At 59.9% G+C, this 21,752-nt stretch overlaps 1 protein-coding gene across 1 annotated transcript in view; it reads left to right on the forward strand.

The window, feature by feature from the left end:
- Positions 1-21,081, forward strand: part of LAMC3 (laminin subunit gamma 3) — a 56,456-nt gene extending 35,375 nt beyond the window's left edge. Inside the window, exons 15-28 of the mRNA XM_070058191.1 lie at positions 460-613; positions 1,522-1,664; positions 2,316-2,494; positions 3,496-3,637; positions 4,388-4,593; positions 4,941-5,017; positions 8,432-8,566; positions 9,584-9,731; positions 10,308-10,457; positions 12,611-12,713; positions 18,050-18,249; positions 18,812-18,958; positions 19,045-19,144; positions 19,790-21,081. Of these exons, the coding sequence (XP_069914292.1) occupies positions 460-613; positions 1,522-1,664; positions 2,316-2,494; positions 3,496-3,637; positions 4,388-4,593; positions 4,941-5,017; positions 8,432-8,566; positions 9,584-9,731; positions 10,308-10,457; positions 12,611-12,713; positions 18,050-18,249; positions 18,812-18,958; positions 19,045-19,144; positions 19,790-20,040 (2,135 nt within the window). The 3' untranslated portion in view covers positions 20,041-21,081. The remainder of the gene's footprint in view (positions 1-459; positions 614-1,521; positions 1,665-2,315; positions 2,495-3,495; positions 3,638-4,387; positions 4,594-4,940; positions 5,018-8,431; positions 8,567-9,583; positions 9,732-10,307; positions 10,458-12,610; positions 12,714-18,049; positions 18,250-18,811; positions 18,959-19,044; positions 19,145-19,789) is intronic.
- Positions 21,082-21,752: the final 671 nt, after the last annotated feature.

A 21,752-nucleotide genomic window follows, 5' to 3' on the forward strand; every position in this document is an offset into this window, starting at 1 on the left:
CTGGACGGGAAGTAGAGCAGCCGGCCTGGAACCCGCACCCTGACAGGGGCTACAGCGTTGTAGACAGAGGCCTCCCCCTCTGCACCACACACCAGCCCCCACCTCCTGCTGTACACAGCCCCTTGGAGAAGCACAGCCCTGGCGGAGGGTGAGACTCCGCCCTCGGGACGGACAGGCTAGTGGGGTCACGTGACTCGGGGCCCTGCCGGTGACCCCGGCAGTCTCTGACCTTCCGTGCTGCCCCACGGCCCCGGGCTGCCTCTCCAGGGACGTCAAGAATGAGCTGAGGCTTGAGCTGGTCCCCGATCCTTTTGCCAGCCGGGGGTTAGGAATCTGGGCTGAAAACGATTCGTCTCCGGGGGCTGCCCCAGCGGCTCAGCCTCTACCGGGTACCTAGAGACTGAGTGGACGGTCTGCTTCGCCACCACCCCCCCACACTCTTTTCTACTCCCACCCCAGCCTGCAGCTGCAACCCAGGGGGCTCAGTCAGCACGCGGACGCCCTGCGACCCCGTGACCGGCCAGTGCCCCTGCCTGCCTCACGTGTCTGGACGAGACTGCAGCCGCTGCCTCCCCGGCTTCTACGGCCTCCAGCCCGGGAGCGGCTGCCAGAGGTGGGTGGGGCAGGGCTGCGGCAGAGCCTCCAGGGAGGGGCCTGGTTTGGAGTGTGTCATCCCACGTCCTCTGTGCCCTTCGCCAAGGGGGACAAAGGGACGGGCCCTTGGCGTCGGACTCAGGGCCCCGGCAGCCCGGGCCGCAGGCCAGGAACAGCCCTGAGGGAGGTGACGTGGACGCTGCTCCTCTCCCTGGGGCCGCCGGTCACTGGTGTCCGCTCTGGCCATGGCAGCCCTGTAGGCAGGCATCTTGGCAGACAGTGGAGACCCCAGGGAGAGCTGAGTAAGGCCAGGAGGCTTCTGCCTGCAGGGCTCATCAGAGGCTTTTTTTTTTTTTTTTTTTTAAGATTTTATTGATTTGAGAGGCAGAATTACAGACAGAGGGAGAGACAGAGAGAGAGGTCTTCCATCCCCTGGTTCACCCCCTAAATGGCTGCAACGGCCGGAGCTGGGCTGCTCCAAAGCCAAGGGCCAATAGTTTCTTCCAGGTCTCCCATGCAGATGCAGGGGCCCAAGCACTTGGGCCATCCTCCACTGCTTTCTCAGGCCACAGGAGAGAGCTGGATCAGAAGTGGAGCAGCCAGGACTCGAACCGGTGCCCATATGGGATGCCGGCACTGCAGGTGGAGGATTAGCCCACTACGCCACAGCGCCGGCTCCTCCTCAGAGCCTTCACTCTGCTAATTGCATGGGGACTCCCAACGGAGGGGCAGAGTCCTCCAGCACGCATGTCCCCATGGTCTTTTCCCCCTTTACTACTTAGCTAGCATCCTGGGCCTCTCGTGCTTCCCAGAGCCCAGCTTACGGAAGCCGCTCACCTTGCGTGGCGTGGGGCAGCCTGGTCTGCACAGGCCAGCCGCAGCTGGCACAGGAGTTTACCCCACACCTGGTTCCTCCCCCTGTTGTAGCTGCAAATGCCACCCGCTGGGCTCCCAGGAAGACCAGTGCCATCCAGAGACTGGGCAGTGCCCCTGCCGCCCGGGCGTCACAGGCCTGGCCTGCGACAGATGCCAACTGGGTTTCTTCGGCTTCTCCATCAAGGGCTGCCGTGGTAAGGAGTTGGGGTGCTCTGCTGGCTGGAGGTGGGGCCTGAGGTCTACATCCAATGGGAAAGCTGGTAGCTGGGGAGAGGGCGTGGCCAGACAAAGGGCGGGTCCCGGGAGCGAGGCTGTGGAGGTGTGGAGCCAGGTGGGGCTGCTGTGGGAGGCTGGGGAAATCACTTGGTCTGGCTCTGCCACGGCAGTCGAAGGCGGGGACTCGGAATTCGATAAATCTCTAGTGGGCTGGTTTTTAAGTTGATAATTTTGTAAGGCCAGCAAATGATGTCATAAATATCCAAACGGCCCTTGGCAGACAAAAGGTTCCCCAGCCCTGTAGGGGAAGCTGGGAACGCCGTCCCAGGTGCCACTGCTGGATTCCTTCTGGTGTGCCCGGGATCACCAGGCCACCCTCTGGGCCTCAGTTTCTGCGCCTGTGTGTTTGGGCTGAGTTGGCGGCTCCTGTACCCGGCTGGTCCTCAGATCCCAGGGACATTTAAACCGATCAGCCTCAGCCAGCCCCTCCGACCCTCCGATCACACCCTCCGGGGAAGGGCCCAGGAACGTGCACCTGAGGCTGCCTCGGGGGTTTCTGGGAGCTGCAGGGGTGAGGGTGCAGGGGCGACCATCAGGGCACCCAGCACCCGTGCTGCCAACCCCTCCAGCCTGCAGGTGCTCGCCGCTGGGTGCCGTCTCGGCCCAGTGCCACGAGAACAGCACGTGCACTTGCAGACCTGGCTTCGTGGGCTACAAGTGTGACCGCTGTCGCGACAACTTCTTCCTCACGGCTGACGGCACCCAGTGCCAGGAGTGCCCATCCTGCTACGGCCTGGTGCAGGACGAGGTGAGCCCGCCTGTGGCCCCTGTGAGTGCCAGCTCCGTGCCAGGCCCTGGGGGCTGTCCTCACCCACAGTGCCCACCAGCCGCCTTCTCCTCGTGCCGAGCCTGGCCCAGCCCTCACCCCTGCCTTCCCCTGCTCAGGGTGGACAGGAGGAAGGTGGCTCTTCTCCCTGTGGGCCGAGGTCTCACATTTGTCCTGGTTCCACCTCCTCTGGGAAGAGAGCGGGAGGAAGTGTGATGCCCACGCAGGGCTGCGGGTTGAGTTCTGAGCAGGGAGACGGGGTGGCGCTGGGGCCAGGAGTTCAGGCCCTGGGGTTCCCCAGGGGGGCTTCCTCTCCCCCAGGCCCCAGGCAGGAGGCAGCCTTGGGAAGCCTCAAGGTCCCCCTCCTGCTCCAAATCGGAAGAAGTCCAGGCCTACACGCCCTTCCTGGAAACCAGTGGAGCAGCTGTGTGGGCACAGGGCCGTGTGCCGGCTGCAGGGAACAGATGGGGGCGAGTGCCACGTGGGTCCGGAAAGGTTACGAGTAGCCTTTTCCAGGGCGGTTTTGCTTCCAAATGAGTTCCCGTCAGGTTTGGCCCTGGGATAGACAGCCTTCTGGTTTTCAGGGCATTCACTGAGGGCTGTGGAATCCAGGTCCGGGCTCGGACCCGTGGCCCTGTCTCACAGGTGCGTCGAATGGGGACGTGGCCAGCACTCAAGCACTCGCACCAGGGCCGGCTCTGAATGCGTCTCTGAAAACGCAGATATCGTTGGCATGGTTAAGGGGACAGGCCTGGGGGAGGCGGCCCCCCGTGCCACGCAGGGGCACAGAAGTGTGGCTTTGTGGGTGCTGTGGGTGTGAGAAGGGAAGGGATGGCTCGGGGTGGGGGGCCCAGGCTTGGTTCTCAGCGCTGGGGTGTGCCCTTGACCTCAAGGCCCAGGGCAGGATTGGAGGGCAGGCCAGGAAGAAGCCCAGGAGACATCCACAGCCTCACACACGCCCATCTTTCCCTGTGCCCCTGCAGGCGGCCACGCTGAAGGCCAGGCTGACCTTGATGGAGGGGTGGCTGCAGGAGTCTGACTGCGGCAGTCCCTGGGGGCCGCTGGACATTCTGCAGGGAGAGTCGCCACGAGGGGACGTCTACCAGAGGGGCCCCTTGCTGCAAGGTGCGGGGAGAGCAGGAGGCGGGTGAAGGGGGCTGGCTGGTCATCCGCCCCCAGGGAACCTTTGGTCTGGTCACATGTCATCCCCTGGACCGCCTCTGCTGTGTGTCGGGCCCACGGCTGCTCTCCCCGCCTGTAAGCTGGGTCTGTTCATGTCTTCGCTCACCCCCAAGTCAGTGTTGGGCACTGTCCCAGGTGCTGAAGAGGTGGAGATCTTCTGATTCTCCGCCGTCTTGTTCACTGCCGTAGCCTCAGTTAGAGAAAAGGAAACTGTCCCTAAAGCGATGGGGAGCGTGGAAATTTAGGGAGCGCTGCAAGTGAGTGGATTAGCGTGTGTAATGCCGTGTCCACGAGCAGCAGTGGTGGGTGAGCTGTGCACCTGTTGGCAGGACTGGCAGTGGAAAGAGGGAGCTGCCAGATGCCACATCTTAAAACGACCCCACCTGAGCCACGCGGTGACTTGCAGAGCTGACTGGTGGCAGAGGGTCACTGCTGTCCCCGATGCCGGAGTGGCCTGTCTTGGCTCAGACAGCTTGGGTCATGATTTACCTCCTCTGGGCCTCGGCTTTGGCATCCGTAAGATGGGCAGACTTTGCCCCTGGGACTCACGGTGGGTGCTCAGAGCTAGTGAGGGGATTCGGCTATGCCCGAGGGGAGAGGAGGCACGGATGGAGGCCCTGGGGGTTGGGGGAGGAGGGTGTTGGTGTGAATGCGTCACTGCTGTGTGACCTCTGGGCTGGGGGCTTCCTGCAGGGGCCCAGGAGGCCTTCCTGGAGCAGATGGTTGGCCTCAAGGGAGCTGTGAAGGCCGCCCAGGCGCGGCTGCGGGTGCTGAGCGGAAGCGCGCGCTGTGGCCAGGATGGAGCCCGGAAGCCCTGCGTCCAGCTGGCCGACCTGGAGGCGGTCCTGGGATCCTCGCACGAGGAGATTGCCCACGCGGCCTCCGTTCTCACATCTCTGGTACCCCCGGGCACTCCCTCCCTCTGAGCCTGGTGTGGGTCCCAGCCCCTGCCTTGCTGTTGATCTGGTGACCTGGGCACACCTGCCCCGTCTGGGGAGGCTCGGCTTTCTCTCCAAGATGGGGATCGCACAGCGCCCGCTCTGCCGCTCCAGTGTGAGCCGCGGCCGCAGAGACGGTGGCTGTGTGGTCTGGGGCGGGGGGCGGTGGCTGCGGGATCCCCTCGTGTCGGGCCTCTGCCCGCTGGGTGTGGACTCTGTGGCCGGCCCTGGGCGAGGACACAACCACTGGTGCCGTCTGCCTCTGCCCGGTGTTAGCCAGGTGTCCTCTCCCTCCTTTTTCTCTAAAGGTGATTCCCCAGGAGGGGCCCAGCCAGCCCACCAACTGGAGCCTTCTGGCCACAGAGGCCCGAGCCCTCGCCCGGAGGTAAGCCCCAAGTCCCTGGGGCCCGGCCTGGGCTGGCCACGCATCGGAGCAGCCTTGGGGAGTCCAGCCCCTCTCCTGGGGGCTCCAGCAGCAGGGTCAGCCCCAGCACAGGAGTTGGGACCAGATGAGTGTGAGAGCAACCTGGCGGGGGCAGATGTCCCCACGTGGGCGGGAGGGGCTGTAAGCAGACTGTGGTTCCAGGGATGTCAGGGCAAAGCTCGCTCAGCTGAGACTCGAGCGTCTGCAGGGTTTTCCTGACCAGCAGCTGCGCTGAGATCTGTCCACACGCAGTGCAGTTCAGAGCTTGGCATGGATTCAGAGCCACCTCGCGTCTAGAACAATTCCATCACCCCTAAAACAAAGCCCAAACCCAGTGACCCTCACTGCCATCTCTGCTGGGCCTCCTGTCCCCTGTGGCCCTGTTCCACCTCTGTGCGTTTGCCGGCCCCAGGCGTTTGGGGTCAGTGGGGTCACACAGGAGGGGCCTTTTGTGTCCAGCTCTGCCCACTCAGCCTCCTGACTTCAAGGCTTCCCCACGCTGTGGCGTGGGCCTGCGCTTCACTCCTTTCCCCACTGAAGAACACTCTAGCGCACGCAGGAACCACACCCTGCTTATCTAATTGGCCTTTGCTGGGCATTTGGGTAGTGTCGTGTACTGTCGTGTTTTTTTCCTAATTTTTAGAAATATTTTTGGGCTGGCGCCGCGGCTCACTAGGCTAATCCTCCGCCTTGCGGCGCCGGCACACCGGGTTCTAGTCCCGGTTGGGGCGCCGGATTCTGTCCCGGTTGCCCCTCTTCCAGGTCAACTCTCTGCTGTGGCCCGGGAGTGCAGTGGAGGATGGCCCAAGTGCTTGGGCCCTGCACCCCATGGGAGACCAGCGTAAGTACCTGGCTCCTGCCATCGGATCAGCATGGTGTGCCGGCCGCAGCGTGCCGGCAGCGGCGGCCATTGGAGGGTGAACCAACGGCAAAGGAAGACCTTTCTCTCTGTCTCTCTCTCTCACTGTCCACTCTGCCCGTCAAAAAAAAAAAAAATTTTTATCTACTTGAAAGGCAGAGAGAGAGAGATGTGATAGACCTTCCGTCCACTGGCTTACTCCTCTGGGCCAGGCTGAAACCGGGAGCCCGGAACTCCACTCTGGTCTCCCGTGTCGGTGCCCGGGGCCTGAGCACTTGGACCATCATTTTCTGCCTCCCAGGATGCGTTAGTGGGAAGCTGGTGCAGGAGTGAAGTGGCCAGGACTTGAACCAGCACTGTGACATGGGTGCAGGTGTCCCGAGGAGCAGCTTAATCTGCTGTGCTGCAGTGACCGCTCCGTCACCTCCTGTCTTTGAGAAGCCGCTTAGGGGGCTGGCGCTGTGACATAACGGGTTAAGCTGCCACCTACAATGCCAGCACCCATACGGACGCTGGCCCAGCTGCTGTTTCTGATCCAGCTGCCTGCTAATGTGCCTGGGAAAGCAGCAGATCATGGCCCAAGTGTTTAGGCCCCTGCACCCATGTGGGACCCTGGATGAAGCTCCTGGTTCCTGGCTTTGGCCTGGCCCAGCCCTAGCTATTGCGGCCATTTGGAGAACAAGCAGATGGAAGATTTCTGTTTTTGTCTCTCTCTGTCTCTATGTTTCTGTTTTCCTCTCTATGCCTCTGTCTGTCTCTCTCTAACTCTGCCTTTCAAATAAATAAAATAAATCTTAAAAACAGACACAAAACAGCTTAGGGGCCGGCACTGTGGCGTAGTTAAGCCCCTGTGGTGCCGGCGTCCCATGTGGCTGCCGGCTCGTCTCTGGACTGCTCCACTTCCCGATCCAGTTCCCTGCTGTGGCCTGGGAAAGCAGCGGAAGATGCCCAACAGCTTGGGCCCCTGCACGCACGTGGGAGACCTGGATGGAGCTCCTCGCTCCTGGCTCCAGCCTGGCTGTTGTGGCCACTTGGGGAGTGAACCAGCAGAGGGAAGACCTCTCTCTCTCTCTCTGTCTCTCCCTCTCTCTTTCTGTCCCTTTCTCTAAATAAATCTTATATAAAAAAAGAAAAATCGGCTGAAGATGTTGAGGACACAGGATCTGCAGCGTTTTCCGCTTTGGTTTGTGCTGAGGACTGGAACTCCTTTTCCGGATGAGGAAACGGGAGCTGAAGGACACTGTGACAGGGCAGTGGCAAAGCCGGGCTGTCTTGCCCTCTCTCTTCCGTGCTGTGCACGTCAGGGTGACTTTTTTTTCAGCAGAAATCACAAATTTATTAACTCTTAAATATATCAATCAGTCATTTACCATTATGGCAAGAAATATATACAGTGTCCCATGGTAAACTGCAGTGTTTCAAAATGATATTAGATCATAAATGTGTAATTCAATTGTGGTGGAGAGAATAAATCACAATTTCCTCACATCTTAGTGTAGAAGACAAACTTGATCTATGGTAATAGTTCAACACCTCATGCTAAGTTAAAAGTGTAAAAAAAAACCACTCTACACCTATTTTTTTTTTTAAATACATGTATGCCACATATAGCCGCTTCACAAAAAGGTAAAAGAAATTAAAAATGGAAAAATGAGGCCATTACTTTTTCACAGATCTCATTGGCAGGTTAACATGGCTCAATACATTTACTGTATATATTTATTTTAAATATATATTGTCTTAAATCATGTAATAATTATCAGAAAAGCTTCAATGCATCTACCATACATCCACTAGCAACAACATCTAAGGTGATTAGTAATCAACAAAGAAAGGTGAAATGAGAGAAAAGAAGGAGGTTTTTTTTTTTCTTCTGCTTTAAAAATAGGCTTCTGACAACCATGAATAACTAACCTTAAAATAACGTCCATGGGCCGGCGCCGCAGCTCACTAGGCTAATCCTCCGCCTAGCGGCGCCGGCACACCGGGTTCTAGTCCCGGTCGGGGCGCCGGATTCTGTCCCGGTTGCCCCTCTTCCAGGCCAGCCCTCTGCTGTGGCCCGGGAGTGCAGTGCAGGATGGCCCAGGTGCTTGGGTCCTGCACCCCATGGGAGACCAGGAAAAGCACCTGGCTCCTGGCTCCTGCCATCGGATCAGCGCGGCGCGCTGGCCGCGGCGGCCATTGGAGGGTGACCCAACGGCAAAGGAAGACCTTTCTCTCTGTCTCTCTCTCTCACTGTCCACTCTGCCTGTCAAAAAAAAAAAAAAAAAATAACGTCCATGGAAATTCCATGCACTATAACGCACACTGAGAGGCCAGGACAACAGCTTACACTAGAAACCCCAGGAACAGGGGTGTCAGGGTTCCCTAGGCAGAAGCAGGAGAGGGATCCTGACTGTGGCTGTCCTCCCGGGCGGCGAGCAGCCCAGGTGGCCGGGCGTGTGGGTTTGGACTCAAGCCCCTGCCCTGTCCGTGTGGGCCCTGGGTGACGGTCTGGGGGTGTTGTTTCCACGCAGCCACAGAGACACTGCCTCCAAGATCAAAGCTGCTGCTCGGAGGGCCCTCCTGGCCTCCAACGCCAGTTACGTGCTTCTCTCGAGTCTGGTGGACAGGAGGTTGGCCCTGGAGACCCAGCGGGAGCTGGAGGACAGGTGAGGCCTCTGCAGGTGCACATAGGAACGTGGAGCTGGCTTCCTGGAGCTCAGGGGCCCTGGCCAGAGGCTGCTGACTCCAGGACTGCTTCCCCAAGCCCTGCCGTTCTGGGTGGTCGGTCAGGACATGGGGGTCTGCATGATCCGGCTTGGAGTGGGCCCGCCCAGGGGTTAATTACAGGAAGTGGCTCGTGAGGGGGAGGGGGTCGGGGGCACTGCTCGGCCCAGAGCAAGAACCTCTGTCTTCCCCTGCAGCTCCCGGGTACCCCACCCTGCCCCCAGTTAGGGCAGCTGCCTCCTCTGCCTCTGTCCTCTCAGCTCCAGGGCCAGTGCAGGACCCACCAGCACCTTGCCGAGCTCCACGCTAACCTCTCCAAATGAGAGAATCTGAATGGCTCAGTTTGGACTGGGTGCCCAGCCCTGGGCCCGTTGCATGGCTGGAGTGAGGTCACATGACCGGTCCTGGGGGCAAGGCCGCCGGCTGCCGGAGCAGAGTGAGGGGCAGGAAGGAAGCCAGCGGTCTCCACCCCAGCGGTGCCCATAGTCGGGGAGGCCTGGGCAGAACAGGCACCAGGCAACCGGCCAGCTCAGGAAACCATTCTGATTGGTTGATGACCAAGCCGTGGGCCGTCTGAGCTAAGAGCCCACAGCAACCCTGCAGCTCCAGGGTCTCTGTGTCCTAGTGGAGAGCCATAGGCTCAAGGCCACCAGCAAGGGCACAACCAAGCCAAGAACAGGGCCTGGGCCCCTGTGTTCCCCACGTCTCCTGGCATTTCTCTCCTTCCCAGCGTCGGCAAAACCTGTGGTCCTGCGGTGGACACCCAGCAGGGGCGGGTCTGGGACAGAGAACCAGCTCCCTTGGGTGCCTTTCTGCTTCGTTCGGAAGTCTCTGGGTAGCGGCTGCTTTCTGAGGCCGGCCGCCAGGACCCATGCGACTCTGCCAGGACAGGTGGGAGAGGCTCCAGGTGCCCGTGGGTGCCCTACTTCACGGCCGTCCTGGCCTCTGTCTGCTCTCAGGTACCAGGAGGCCCAGGAGGCCCCGAAAGCGTTGGGCACAGCTGTGGCAGAAGCATTGCCCGAAGCTAGGAGGGTGCTGGCCGCCGTGCAGCAAGTTGGCGCAGATGTAGCCCCGCGTCTGGCCTCACTGGCTGCCCCTGGATCACGGGTCAGCTGGGCCGACCTTGGGGGTGGGGGTGGGGGCCCTAGCAGCTGGGGAGACCAGTGGGGCCCAGCACACGTAGGAGACGTGGCTCGATTGTGGCAGTCGATTCAAATGAGATAATCCCCTGGCCGGCCTGGCAGCGTCAGGGCCCGGCCAACGTTTGTTGGTGACATCGCAGCTGCAGGCCCAGGTAATGAAGGGGCTTCAGAAAGTTAATAGGACATCAGATGGAAAGATACGTCTATTCTGGTGCCAACCATTTTTGGTATCACAACACGCATTTGCCCTGAGCTTTTGGAAGCCCCTCCTGCCACCGAGGGAACTGGATGCTGTGTGGTACCCACACAATTCTGCTTCAGCCCAAAAGATTCTGTCTTCTGAAGCAACCCAGCCCCAGGGTTTCAGCTGCAGGACCATGGACCTGGGGAGGGGTCTCTTAGGACAGCATGGAGGCCACCAGGTTTGCAGGGGCACAAGGCTTGGGGTCCAGGCCAGCAGCCAGGAGCTGGCCCCCAGCCTCAGCCCCGCCCAGTGCTTCTCTCTGAATAGGGGATCTGCCCCCTCCCCATCTCCCTGCAGCCTCAGAAATCCCAGGCCAGGGACCTGAGCCGGAAAGCGGGGTCGCTGGAGAAGACGGTTGCATCGAGAGAACGCATGGCCACCAAGGCCACCCGAGCCCTCCGGGCCACTGCCCTAGCCACGCTGCAGAAGACGGAGCCCCTCGTGCAGGTCAGCTCTTGTCCTCTGGAGCAGGGCACCTGCGGAAGCCAGGGCTGCCCTGCAGGTGATCTGGGCTCGGGGGTTGCTGGAGCGGGGAGAGCAGACAGGAAGCAGCAGTTTTAAATTTCTCACTTTATTTATTTGGTATGATAAGGCAGAGTTGCAGAGTGAGAGGGACACACACACACATACACACACACACTCTTTCTTCCTCTGCTGGTCAAATGGCTATGGCTGGGGCTGGGTCGGGCTGAAACCAGGAGCCTGGGACTCCAGCCGGGTCTCCCACGTGGTTTCAGGAGCCAGCCCTGCTACCTTCCCAGGTGCAGTTGCATGGAGCCGGATGGGAAGTTGAGCAGCTGGGGCTCGAACTGGCGCCCATAAGGAACGGCCATGCTGCAGGCCTCTGGGTCACAACCCCGGCACCAGGATGTAGTTCTTTTCCGCTCTCTCACGCCACCTCCAAGCCCCACATGTTCTCAGAGACTGCACGAGCCGAGGCTGGGGACCCTGGTTTCCCAGAAGAGAATACAGATGGGGGCCGGGGGACAGGCAGGCGACAGCTCCGCTGCCTTCCTCGGCGTCAGTTACAGCCGGGATGGGTCTTGTTCCTCCATCAGCATCTTCACCAGAGATTCAGCGAGGACTGATCTGAGCAGCCGTGGGGACTCAGCCACTTAACCCGAGTTTGGCATTTACGATCTCGAAGGGGAGATGACATTCAAAGGTCAGGGAATACTAGAAGAATTACAGGGTGAATTTAGCTGGATCTTGTGGTTTCCAACCCATTCAAGTGTAAAAGAGCCTTGTAAAGTAGTTTTTAAAAAGAACTTCGTTTGGACTGGCGCTGCAGCTCACTAGGCTAATCTTCCACCTTGTGGCGCTGGCACTCCGGGTTCTAGTCCCGGTCGGGGCGCCGGATTCTGTCCCGGTTGCCCCTCTTCCAGGCCAGCTCTCTGCTGTGGCCAGGGAGTGCAGTGGAGGATGGCCCAAGTGCTTGGGCCCTGCACCCCATGGGAGACCAGGATAAGTACCTGGCGGCTCCTGCCATCGGATCAGTGCGGTGCGCCGGCCGCAGCGGCCATTGGAGGGTGAACCAACAGCAAGGGAAGACCTTTCTCTCTGTCTCTTTCTCTCTCACTGTCCACTCTGCCTGTTAAAAAAATAAAAATAAAAAAAAAAAGAAGTTGGTTTGGAAATAATACTAGACTCACTGATAGGGTGCAAGAGAGCCCCAAGAATCCACATCCCCACGTGCCCATCACACAGATTTCCTCCAGGTTGTGGTTTTGCCAGACCACAGACTGGGGAGCTGTGCTGTGCTGGCGCCCCCGCGGCACTGATACGGCCGTGCCCCAGCGCCCTCGTCCTGGGCCAGGACGCCAGGAAGAGAGGCGACCTCCGAGAGTCACGGCTGCACCCCCCCACGCTGCTCCCACCCCCTCTTCCTCCTGCCCACCCTGCTGAGCCTGCAGAGCGAGACTGAGACAGCATCTGGGGGCTCTCAAACCCGTATGGTTTGTCCACTTCTCATATTGTCACGGCACTGAGATCCACGTTACGTACCCCGAGCCGTCTTAAGAGCGGCACTCAGTGCCTTCCCCGCGTTGTGCGGTTGTCACGTGCCTGTGTCATTCCACAGCCGTTCCCCCTCCCCCCAGCCCCAGGCAACCACCTGTCCGCTCTCTGAAAGTTTCACAAAAATGAGCTCGCATGACTCGTATCTGGCCGCCCTCCCTCAGCGCCGTGCTTCTGAGCCTCGCTCCCCTGTGCTGCAGCGTGGTTGGGTAACATCCCACTGTGGGATGAGCCACATCTTGGGCATCCTTTAAGTACCCAGTCCTGTTCAGTGGCCGGAGGGGAGACACTGCCAACTTGTGATTGACAGCGGCCGACACGCAGCCGCATTCTGACCGTGAGCGTCCGCTTGTCCGTCTCCCCTTTAGCGCTCTTCCTCTGAGCTGCTGTGGCTCAGAGCTACTGGGAGGCGTCCAGGGTTTAACATTTGTAGCATGAGCCGGGCACGTGCTCCTGCTGAGTAGCATTACTAAGCGGCAGAGTCACGGCGATGTCTTAGGGCCCCGTGTGCGTGTGCCTGCCTGACTCACGTCTGGGCTGTGCACCTGTCAGGCCAGCTGCCCAACCTCTCCCTTCCTTTGCAGCTGCGCCAGGAGGCCACAGCCGCCCTGACCCGGGCTTCCTCATCTGTCCAGGCTGCCACAGTGACTGTCATGGGAGCCAGGACCCTGCTGGCCGACCTAGAAGGTACGTGTGTCCCGCTGAGCTCTGGGCTCTGTGGTGCACGAGTGCTCCCGCCTCAGCCAGGCAGGCCTGGCTGCTGGGCACAGAGGCAGCCAGGTGGGCTCTAGCCAAGGCGGCTACTCCCCCCACTTCCCGACCTCCCCTGGCTGCTCGTCTCTGCCCGTGTCACACACCACTCACAGGCCCCTGGCCGTCCCCTCCACCCCCTGGTGTCTGGAGGCCATTGGCAGAGCTCAGGACCAGGTGGGAAGAGAATCTGCAGCCCCTAGCCTGGCACACCCTGGCCAGGGCCCAGCAGGCTACCCTGCTGTGGCGCTGAGTAGGGCTGTGGGTTTCTCTTTAGAAGGGGTGTGGGGCTAGCGCCGTGGCTCACTTGGTTAATTCTCTGTCTGCGGTGCCTGCATCCCATATGGGCCCCGGGTTCTAGTCCCGGTTGCTCCTCTTCCTGTCCAGCTCTCTGCTGTGGCCCAGGAGTGCAGTGGAGGATGGCCCAAGTGCTTGGGCCCTGCACCCGCATGGGAGACCAGGAGAAGCACCTGGCTCCTGGCTTCGGATTGGTGTGGCGCACCGGCCGCAGCACGCCGGCCATAGCGGCCATTTAGGGGGTGAACCAACGGAAAAGGAAGACCTTTCTCTCTGTCTCTCTCTCTCTCACTGTCTATAACTACCTGTAGAAAAAATAAAATAAAAAAAAAGGCCGGCGCCATGGCTCACTAGGCTAATCCTCCACCTGCGCCTATGGCGCCAGCACCCCGGGTCCTAGTCCCGGTTGGGGCGCCAGGTACTAGTCCTGGTTGCTCCTCTTCCAGTCCAGCTCTCTGCTGTGGCCCGGGAGTGCAGTGGAGGATGGCCCAAGTGCTTGGGCCCTGCACCCCATGGGAGACAGGGAGGAAGCACCTGGCTCCGGGCTTCAGATTAGTGCAGCGCCGGCTGTAGCAACCATTAGGGGAGTGAACCAACAGAAGGAAGACCTTTCTCTGTCTCTCTCTCACTGTCTATAATTCTACCTGTCAAATAAAAAAAAAGGGGGTGTGGGTGGGTGAGCATGGGGGGTGATCCCCACATCCTATGTCAGAAGCCTGCTCAAGTCCCGGCTTCTCCACGTCTGATCCAGCTGCTCCCTGGTGCACACCTTTGGAGGCGGCAGATGATGGGCGAGTACTTGAGTCCCACCACCCACATGGGAGATTTGGGTGGAGTTCCAGGCTCCTGGCTTTGGCCTGGCCCAGCCCTGGCTGTTGGGGCATTTGGGGGATGAATTATTAGATACAAGATCTCCTTCTGTCTCGCTCACTTGCTCGCTCTCTTTCTCTCCACACACAGAAAGAGAGCGAGCGAGCGAGAAACTGTCTTTGAAATAAAATATATGAGGGACAGAGCTGTGGTGTAGAGGGTAAAGCACCGCCTTCAGTGCCGGCATCCCACATGGGTGCAGGTTCGAGTCCCGGCTGCTCCACTTCCAGTCCAGCCCTCTGCTATGTCCTGGGAAAGCAGTGGAGGAAGGCTGGAGTCCTAGGGCCCCTGCACCCACGTGGGAGACCCAGAAGAAGCTCCTGGCACCTGGCTTCAGATCGGCTCAGCTCTGCCTATTGCAGCCATTTGGGGAGTGAACCAGTGGATGGAAGACATCTCTCTCTGCCTCTGTAACTCTGCCTTTCAAGTAAATAAAATCTTTTTTAAAAACAAATAAAATAAGTAAATGAAAGTTTTAAAAAAAGGAGGGATGTGGGTTGATGCCAATCCAGGCCCCCCCCCCCGATATTTGTTTATTTAAAAGGCAGAAAGTTAGAGAGAGAGAGAGAGAGAGAGAGAGAGAGAGAGATCTTTCCTCTGCTGGTTCACTTCCTAGATGGTCACAATGGCCAGGGCTTGGCCAAGCCAAAGCTAAGAGCCTGAAACTCCATCCAGGTCTTCCACATGGGTCATAGGGGCCAAAGGACTTGGGCCATCTTCCACTACTTTCCCAGGCCATTAGCAGGGAGGTGAATCAGAAGTGGAGCAGCTGAGTTTTGAACTGGTGCCCATATGGGATATCCTGGCATCACAGGTGGTGGCTTAACCTGCTGTGCCTTGATGTCAGTCCCTGATTCAGGTCTTTTTTTATTTATTGGGGGCTGGCATTGTGGTGCAATAGTTTAAGCCACCATCTGCAATGCCAGCATCCGTATGGGTACTGGTTTGAGTCTTGGCTGCTCCACTTCCTATCCAGCTCTCTGCTGTGGCCTGGGAAAGCAGCGGAAGATGCCCAAGGACTTGGGCCCCTGCACCCGCATGGGAGACCTGGAAGAAGCTCCTGGCTCCTGGCTCTGGCCTGGCACAGCCCCTGCTGTTGAGGCCATCTGGGGAGTGAACCAGCAGATGGAAGATCTCTCAATTTTTCCCTCTTTCTCTGTAACTCTGCATTTCAAATAAATAAATCTTTAAAATTTTTTATTTATTATATTTATTTGAAAAGCAGAGAAACAGATATCCCCTATCTGCTGGTTCACTCCCCAGATACCTGCAACAGCTGGGGATGGGCCAGGTGAAGCTGGGAGCCAGGAACCCAGTGCAGGTCTCCCACGTGGGTGGCAGGAACTTGAGCCGTCTCCTGCTGCCTTCCAACAGGAAGCTGGAGGCAGGAGCAGAGCCACGACCCAGACCCAGGCACCCTGCTGTGAGCTGCAGGCATCGCAACTGCCCACCCCCAGGTCTTTTTTGAGCTTCAGGAAAATGAGGCTCGGTGCCCCCATTTTACAGATGGGTAGAGTAGGGACAGGGACGGCTGCCTATCCCTGGTCAAGAGCTGAGCTGGAGTGGAAGCCAGCTGGTGTTAGTTCCTCAGCTCTGTGCTCCCTGTGCAGTGGGCTTCTGTGATGTCCCTCCCCCCAGCTGTGGCTCCTATCCAACCGGCCAGGTAAGGCAGTGACCCACCCTGAGCCACAGGCGTCTCATGGGCCCGAGACCATTAGTCAGGTCTCTGCCGGCCCCCGGCCTTGGCTCTCTCCGTAGCTCCCCTCCCCAGCCCTGCCCACTGCCTGGGGCAGGTGTAGCGCAACCCTAGGTCCAGGGGTCCAGAGGGCGGGCTGCTGTGGGCCTGCTGTTCTTTGAGTCTCTCTCAGTGGCCTGAAGCCTTGGTCACCCGCTGGATGGGGCGTGGCTGTGTTTAGGGGGAGTAAGCTCAGTGCTGTGTGATGATGGACCCTCAGGGTTTCAGGGTCATTGCTGCAGACCACACGTCAGCAGGACGCCTGCCTGCCTGCCTCCAGCCATGGAGCGCTCGCCGCCTTGTATGTGACCCTCCCCCACCTGGTTGTTGAATGGTTCTGAGGACAGGACACCTCTTGCCCGTGGCAGAAGGAAGCATGCCTCCCTGTTGCTGCTCTGCGATCTGCACAAGGGCCAACCTGTAGCCCCAGGCTCTTTCCCCATCCTTCAACCCTCCTGCCCCTCGGGGCCTGTGCAGGGAGCCTTCCCCAGGCGTGGCCTTGGGTTCCAACAGGAGAAGGTCTGTGTTCCAGTAGGTTTAGGGATCGTCTCACACTGTAGCATCCTCTTGAGGCTTAGGGAGCACAGATCAGAGGATCAAAGGCCCCGAGAGGTCTTGTAATGAAGAAGCCTGGTGCCCTTTATTTAAACTTAAATTGACCTCTCTCCCTAACATGTATGATCACCCTATGTGTAGGGTTAGGCCTGCCCAGGATGCACTGTGAGAAACACCAAGTTCATACATGAGAAGCAAATGAGAGGCCAGCACCGTGGCTCACTTGGCTAATCCTCCACCTGCGTCGCCGGCATCCCATATGGGCCCCGGGTTCTAGTCCTGGTTGCTCCTCTTCCAGTCCAGCTCTCTGCTGTGGCCAGGGAGTGCAGTGCAGGATGGCCCAGGTGCTTGGGCCCTGCACCCACATGGGAGACCAGGAGAAACACCTGGCTCCTGGCTTCGGATTGGCGCAGCTCCAGCGGTAGCAACCATTAGGGGAGTGAACCAACGGAAGGAAGACCTTTCTCTCTGTCTCTCTCTCTCACTGTCTAACTCTATCTGTTAAATAATTTAATTTTTTTTTTTTTTTTTGACAGGCAGAGTGGACAGTGAGAGAGAGAGACAGAGAGAAAGGTCTTCCTTTTGCCGTTGGTTCACCCTCCAATGGCCGCCGCGGCCGGCGCGCTGCGGCCGGCGCACCGCGCTGATCCGATGGCAGGAGCCAGGAGCCAGGTGCTTTTTCCTGGTCTCCCATGGGGTGCAGGGCCCAAGCACCTGGGCCATCCTCCACTGCACTCCTGGGCCACAGCAGAGGGCTGGCCTGGAAGAGGGGCAACCGGGACAGAATCCGGCGCCCCGTCCGGGACTAGAACCCGGTGTGCCGGCGCCGCTAGGCGGAGGATTAGCCTAGTGAGCCGCGGCGCCGGCCAAATAATTTAATTTTTTTAAAAAGCAAACGAAATGGGACTTCTGGATGGAACGATTCTGTACTATTACGGCTCTGAAGATTGGAAGGCTCGACCCTACTTAAACGCCGACTTTCCTCCTCATGATAAATTTCTCTTGGAATTTTGCTTGAGGGGTCTCTTTCTTTACCAAGTGGATCTACTTTCTTAGATAATGAAACCTGTAAGATCTGTAACGTTTCCCTTTTTTACATTTTTAAAAATATTTTTATTTATTTATTTGAGAGGTAGAGTTACAGACAGTAAAAAGGAGAGACAGAGAGAGAAAGGTCTTCCATCCATTGGCTCACTCCCCAAATGACTGAAACGGCCAGAGCTAAGCTGATCTGAAGCCAGGAGCCTCCTCCAGCCTCCCCCACAGGTGCAGGGACCCACGCACTTGGGCCATCTTCCACTGCTGTCCCAGGCTGTTAGCAGGGAGCTGGATCAGAAGAGGAGAGGCCAGGACTAGAACTGGTGCCCATATGGGATGCTGGCGCTGCAGGTGGAGGACCAGCCTACCGTGCCACAGCGCCGACCCCCAGCGTTTCCCTTTCTGTCTTGGCTGCTCGGGGCTCGGAGGTGAATAGAGCATTCTGCTCCGGCAGTCCATTATCCTAATGGCCGGTGCATCTCACTCTGCTTCCCTTCCTACCCCGTGGTGACGTGTGGCTCCTGGTCTTCCGCTGGAACGGTCTCACGGTTGACCTGTTTGTCACCATGCACAGTCCCAAAGCTTGCTGGGAAAAGGGAAAACATCGACGTGCAGAGCTGAGTGGGTTGCGCGGGTTTTTCCCATAAGATCTCATGCAGATCCCCACTTAAAATCCCCACTTCCGTTGTCCAAGGGCCTGGGGCTGGTCAGTGAACATCTGGCAGGCTCTCGCGGCACGAGCCCCGGCGTCCTGACACAGCCCCGGCCGGGTTTGCAGGGACACGGCCACGCTTCCCTCGGCCCCAGGACCAGGCTGCACTGCAGAGGAAGGCAGGCATGGTCAGGGCCAGGCTCCTTGCCGACGTGACAAAGAAGACCAAGCAGGTGGAGAGGGTGCTGGGGAACGCGGCGTCTGTCTCCTCTACCTCCAAGAAGAAGGGCCGAGAAGCCGAGCTGTTGGCCAAAGAAAACGCCAAGGTCAGAGCCATGGCCCTGAAGGCATTGGCTTCCCTGCTGTGGGGCTGAGAGCTGTCCCCTGCCCCTCTTTAGGTTAAACGCTGCCCCTGCAGATCCGCCCCTCTCCCGTGTCCAGTGCTAGGGCTCCACATTTACCAGTTGCTCAGTGGACCCCTGGTTCAACCTGGGAGCCTCACATCGGTGACCCTGCTAACCCCTGCACTCCCTGTAGTGCAGCGGAAGACTGCAAGGCCGGGCCAGGTGCAGGGGTGGAGTCACATAAGCAGGACTCACACCTGGGCCTGCTTGGCTCTGCTGCCTACAACTGCTTTTCTTTAACCTGGGCCAAATTCTAACCAGGTGGTGTCACTCCCCCCACCCCCACCTTTGTCGCTCATGGTCCCTGTTGGACTTTCTTGCATGGCACCCAGCTCCCTGTCTGCATTCAGTGCACGTTCGCAGAGTGAATGAGCGAGCAATGTGATGTGCGAAGTGGGAGGTGGCCTTCTGGCCATGGGAGTCCTTTACCTGCAAAAGGACTCGCTCACTCTTGCCCTCCGCCCTGCCGCCACCCACCCCGCAGCTCGCCAAGGCCTTGCTGCGGGAAGGGAAACAGGGCCAGCGCCATGCCAGCCGGCTCGCCAGCCAGACGCAGGCCACGCTCCGACAGGCGACCCAGCAGGTGCTGACCTCGGCAGCACGCAGACGGGAGCTGCAGGAAGCTGAGCAGGTCAGTGAGCCGAGCCCCCGTCCCATGCCCTCCTGTCCCGCGCAGCCGGGAGGGAGCTGCTCAAGCCGCCCCCCTCTGCCACACAGGCAGGTGCCGGGCTGAGCGAGATGGAGCGGCACATCCGGGAGTCACGCCTCTCGCTGGAGGAGGACATCAGGGCCCTGTCAGAGCTCCTTGCTGGCCTGGGTAAGGAGACCCCAGGGCTGGGCGCTGTTCACCCTTCCACGGCTTCCCATCTTGGTCTCTGGTCCTCACCCTCAGGTCCCTGGGCAAGGCGGGGGGGGGGGGGGGTGTGCCTAGGAGTGAGTCCACTTTGAGTTTTTTTATGTTGAGAGAGACACAAAGAGCTCCGATCTGCTGGTTCCCTCCAAATGCCAGGAGCGTTTGCAGGGCCAAAAGCAGCAGCTGTGAACCCCACTGGCATCTCCCACATGGGTGGCAGGGACCCAAGTACTTGAGCCGTCACCTGCTGCCTCCCAGGGTGCACGTTAAGAGGAGTCGGGATCTGAGCTGGGACTTGAGCCCAGGCACTCTGATGGGGGATGCAGGCGCCCAGGTGGCAGCTTAGCTGCTGTTCGCAGTGCCCATCCCAGTGAGTCCCCTTTGAATAAACTTCGGTGCCCCCAGAGCGCCTGGTCACCGCGGTGGGGAAAGTCCTCGTGGCTGCACCTGAGCCCGAGGGGCTGCCTGGGCCCCCACCCCAACCTCCCCACACAGTGCCCTGGCCTTTCTCTTCCCCTGGTGGGTGGTGGGCAGTCGGAATCCTGGAGATTTGAGCTGGGGGCTGAGCTGGCTCCTGCTGAGGCTGTCTGCCCTCCCCCAACCCCGCAGGGTCGCTGGACACCCATAGCACCCCAGCCCAGGCCCTGAACGAGACCCAGCAGGCCCTGGAACGCCTGAGGCTGCAGCTGGGCGCGCCGGGGGCACTACAGAGGAAACTTCGGCTGTTGCAAGAGGAGTCGGAGCAGCAGGCACTGGAGATCCGGGGCTTCGAGAAGGACCTGGCCGAGGCCCGCGCTGACAAGCAGAACTTGGAGGCCATCCTGCTCAGCCTGCCCGAGAGCTGCGCCAGCCTGCAGTGAGACCAGGCCCCGGCACACTTCCCCCGGTGTGCACCGCCCGGGATGTGCACACCGCCTCCCCACAGGCGTGGAACCTGCGTGTGATGCTCACGCTCCCTTCCCAGAATGCCGAGCCTCCCTGCCTGCTAGCAGGAGTGAGAGCGTGCACAGCTCTCAGTGCACCCCCACCCCAGGGCCCTAACATACACGTTCCCGCTCACAGCCACATGTGAGCGCATGTCTGTAGGACGCACACATATGTTCCAGTCGCTCCGTGCATGCACGCATGTGACCGTCCCCCGAGGGGTTCAGAGCCAGCCACGCACTAGGCCCCCTGGATGCTTGGGAGGGCTCTACTAAATTCCTGCAGTGCACACCCGGAGAGCAGGCCCCCAGAGCAGGGCGGGCACCTGGGGAAGCTGATGGGGCCGGCCTCACAGCGCTGAGGAGGGCTCAGCAGCAGCTGGAGCCGCTAGTCCCATGGCAGGCCTCTGTCCTGCCACAGCCCCTCCCCCGTCGGCAGCAGCTCACACAGCAGCGGGACCCGGGAAGACAAGACAGGCAGGTCCTAGGAGGGCTGGAGGCCCAGGGGTCCCACCCCTCCCTGCAGGGCTGTTATTGTCTTGGAAGGCCCCAGCAGAGCCACTGAAGAAGTCACCTGCACTGCGCCCTGTCCTTTCAGCCTGTGACCCGCCCGAAGAGCCAGGCCCCAGGGGACTCACAGGCCTCCAGGAGCACGTGTGTGCCCCACTGACCCCGCTGACCCTTGATTGACACTTGCTGAACCAGCCCTGCAGCCCCACCTGTCACGAGGGAGGCCACGGCGGTGTTGGAAGGGCGGCTGTCCTGCACGGGAATCCTCCTGCGGCCAGGCCCCCGCCCAGGCGTCCCAGGCATTTCCTCCTGGCCCGGCCCCTCCCTTTCCAGGGTCCTCTCCCAGCAGACAGCGGGGCCTTGGCACCAGGAAGGCAGGCGCCCCCGCGGGTCCAGCCCCTTCCCACGGCTCCCCCTGCCGCTGTCACGGGCTTCTGTTTAACACGGAAATAAAGGCCCTTCACCAAGCCAGGTGGTGTGCGTTTGATCCTGCCTTGCTGGTGGGCGGCCAGGTGGGTGCCCAGTGAGTGGGCGGGGGAGACATCCGGGGGTCCCTCTCCCACACAGTGGTGGGCAAAAGCTAAGCCCACAGCTTTGCCATTGGGGGGCTTTGCTGGGGTCCTGTGAGCACAGGCACCCCCTTCTTGTTGGGATTCATTGGGCAGTGTAGGGGTTAGAGGAACTTGGGGGGTACTGATAGACCCCCAGCCGACCTCGGGTTCAGGCTAGAGATACTGAAACAAGAAACAATGAACTCAAAAGCGAGTGAGTGTCCTGCGAGGAGGAGGAGGGCTTTGGAGTGGGGGACGTTCCACCCAGTAGGGTGGGCAGCAGTCTGGGGTTGAAGGGTGGGAGTCTGGCCAGCATGGGCCAGTGGGTGGGATTATGGAGTACATGGTCGGGGCTCTTGGCCATAACGGCCTAAGCCCCATGAAGCTGGCTGGGAGGGACTCTTGGAACCCTGGACTGGGAGAGGCCGCCGGGCCTCGGAGATGGCCAGCAGCCGGGGCCCGAGGCTGCCAGGATGGGGCGTCTCCCCTCTGGCTTCCTCGCCTTCCCCGTGGTCTCCGCTTCGCCTCCTCCCCTCGTTTGCTCAGTGGCTTGCTTGGCTTGGCTCGTGCTGGGTGGAAGGAGGACAC

The sequence above is a fragment of the Oryctolagus cuniculus genome, chromosome 1 (genome assembly GCF_964237555.1).
Source record: "Oryctolagus cuniculus chromosome 1, mOryCun1.1, whole genome shotgun sequence".
NCBI lineage: Eukaryota > Metazoa > Chordata > Mammalia > Lagomorpha > Leporidae > Oryctolagus > Oryctolagus cuniculus.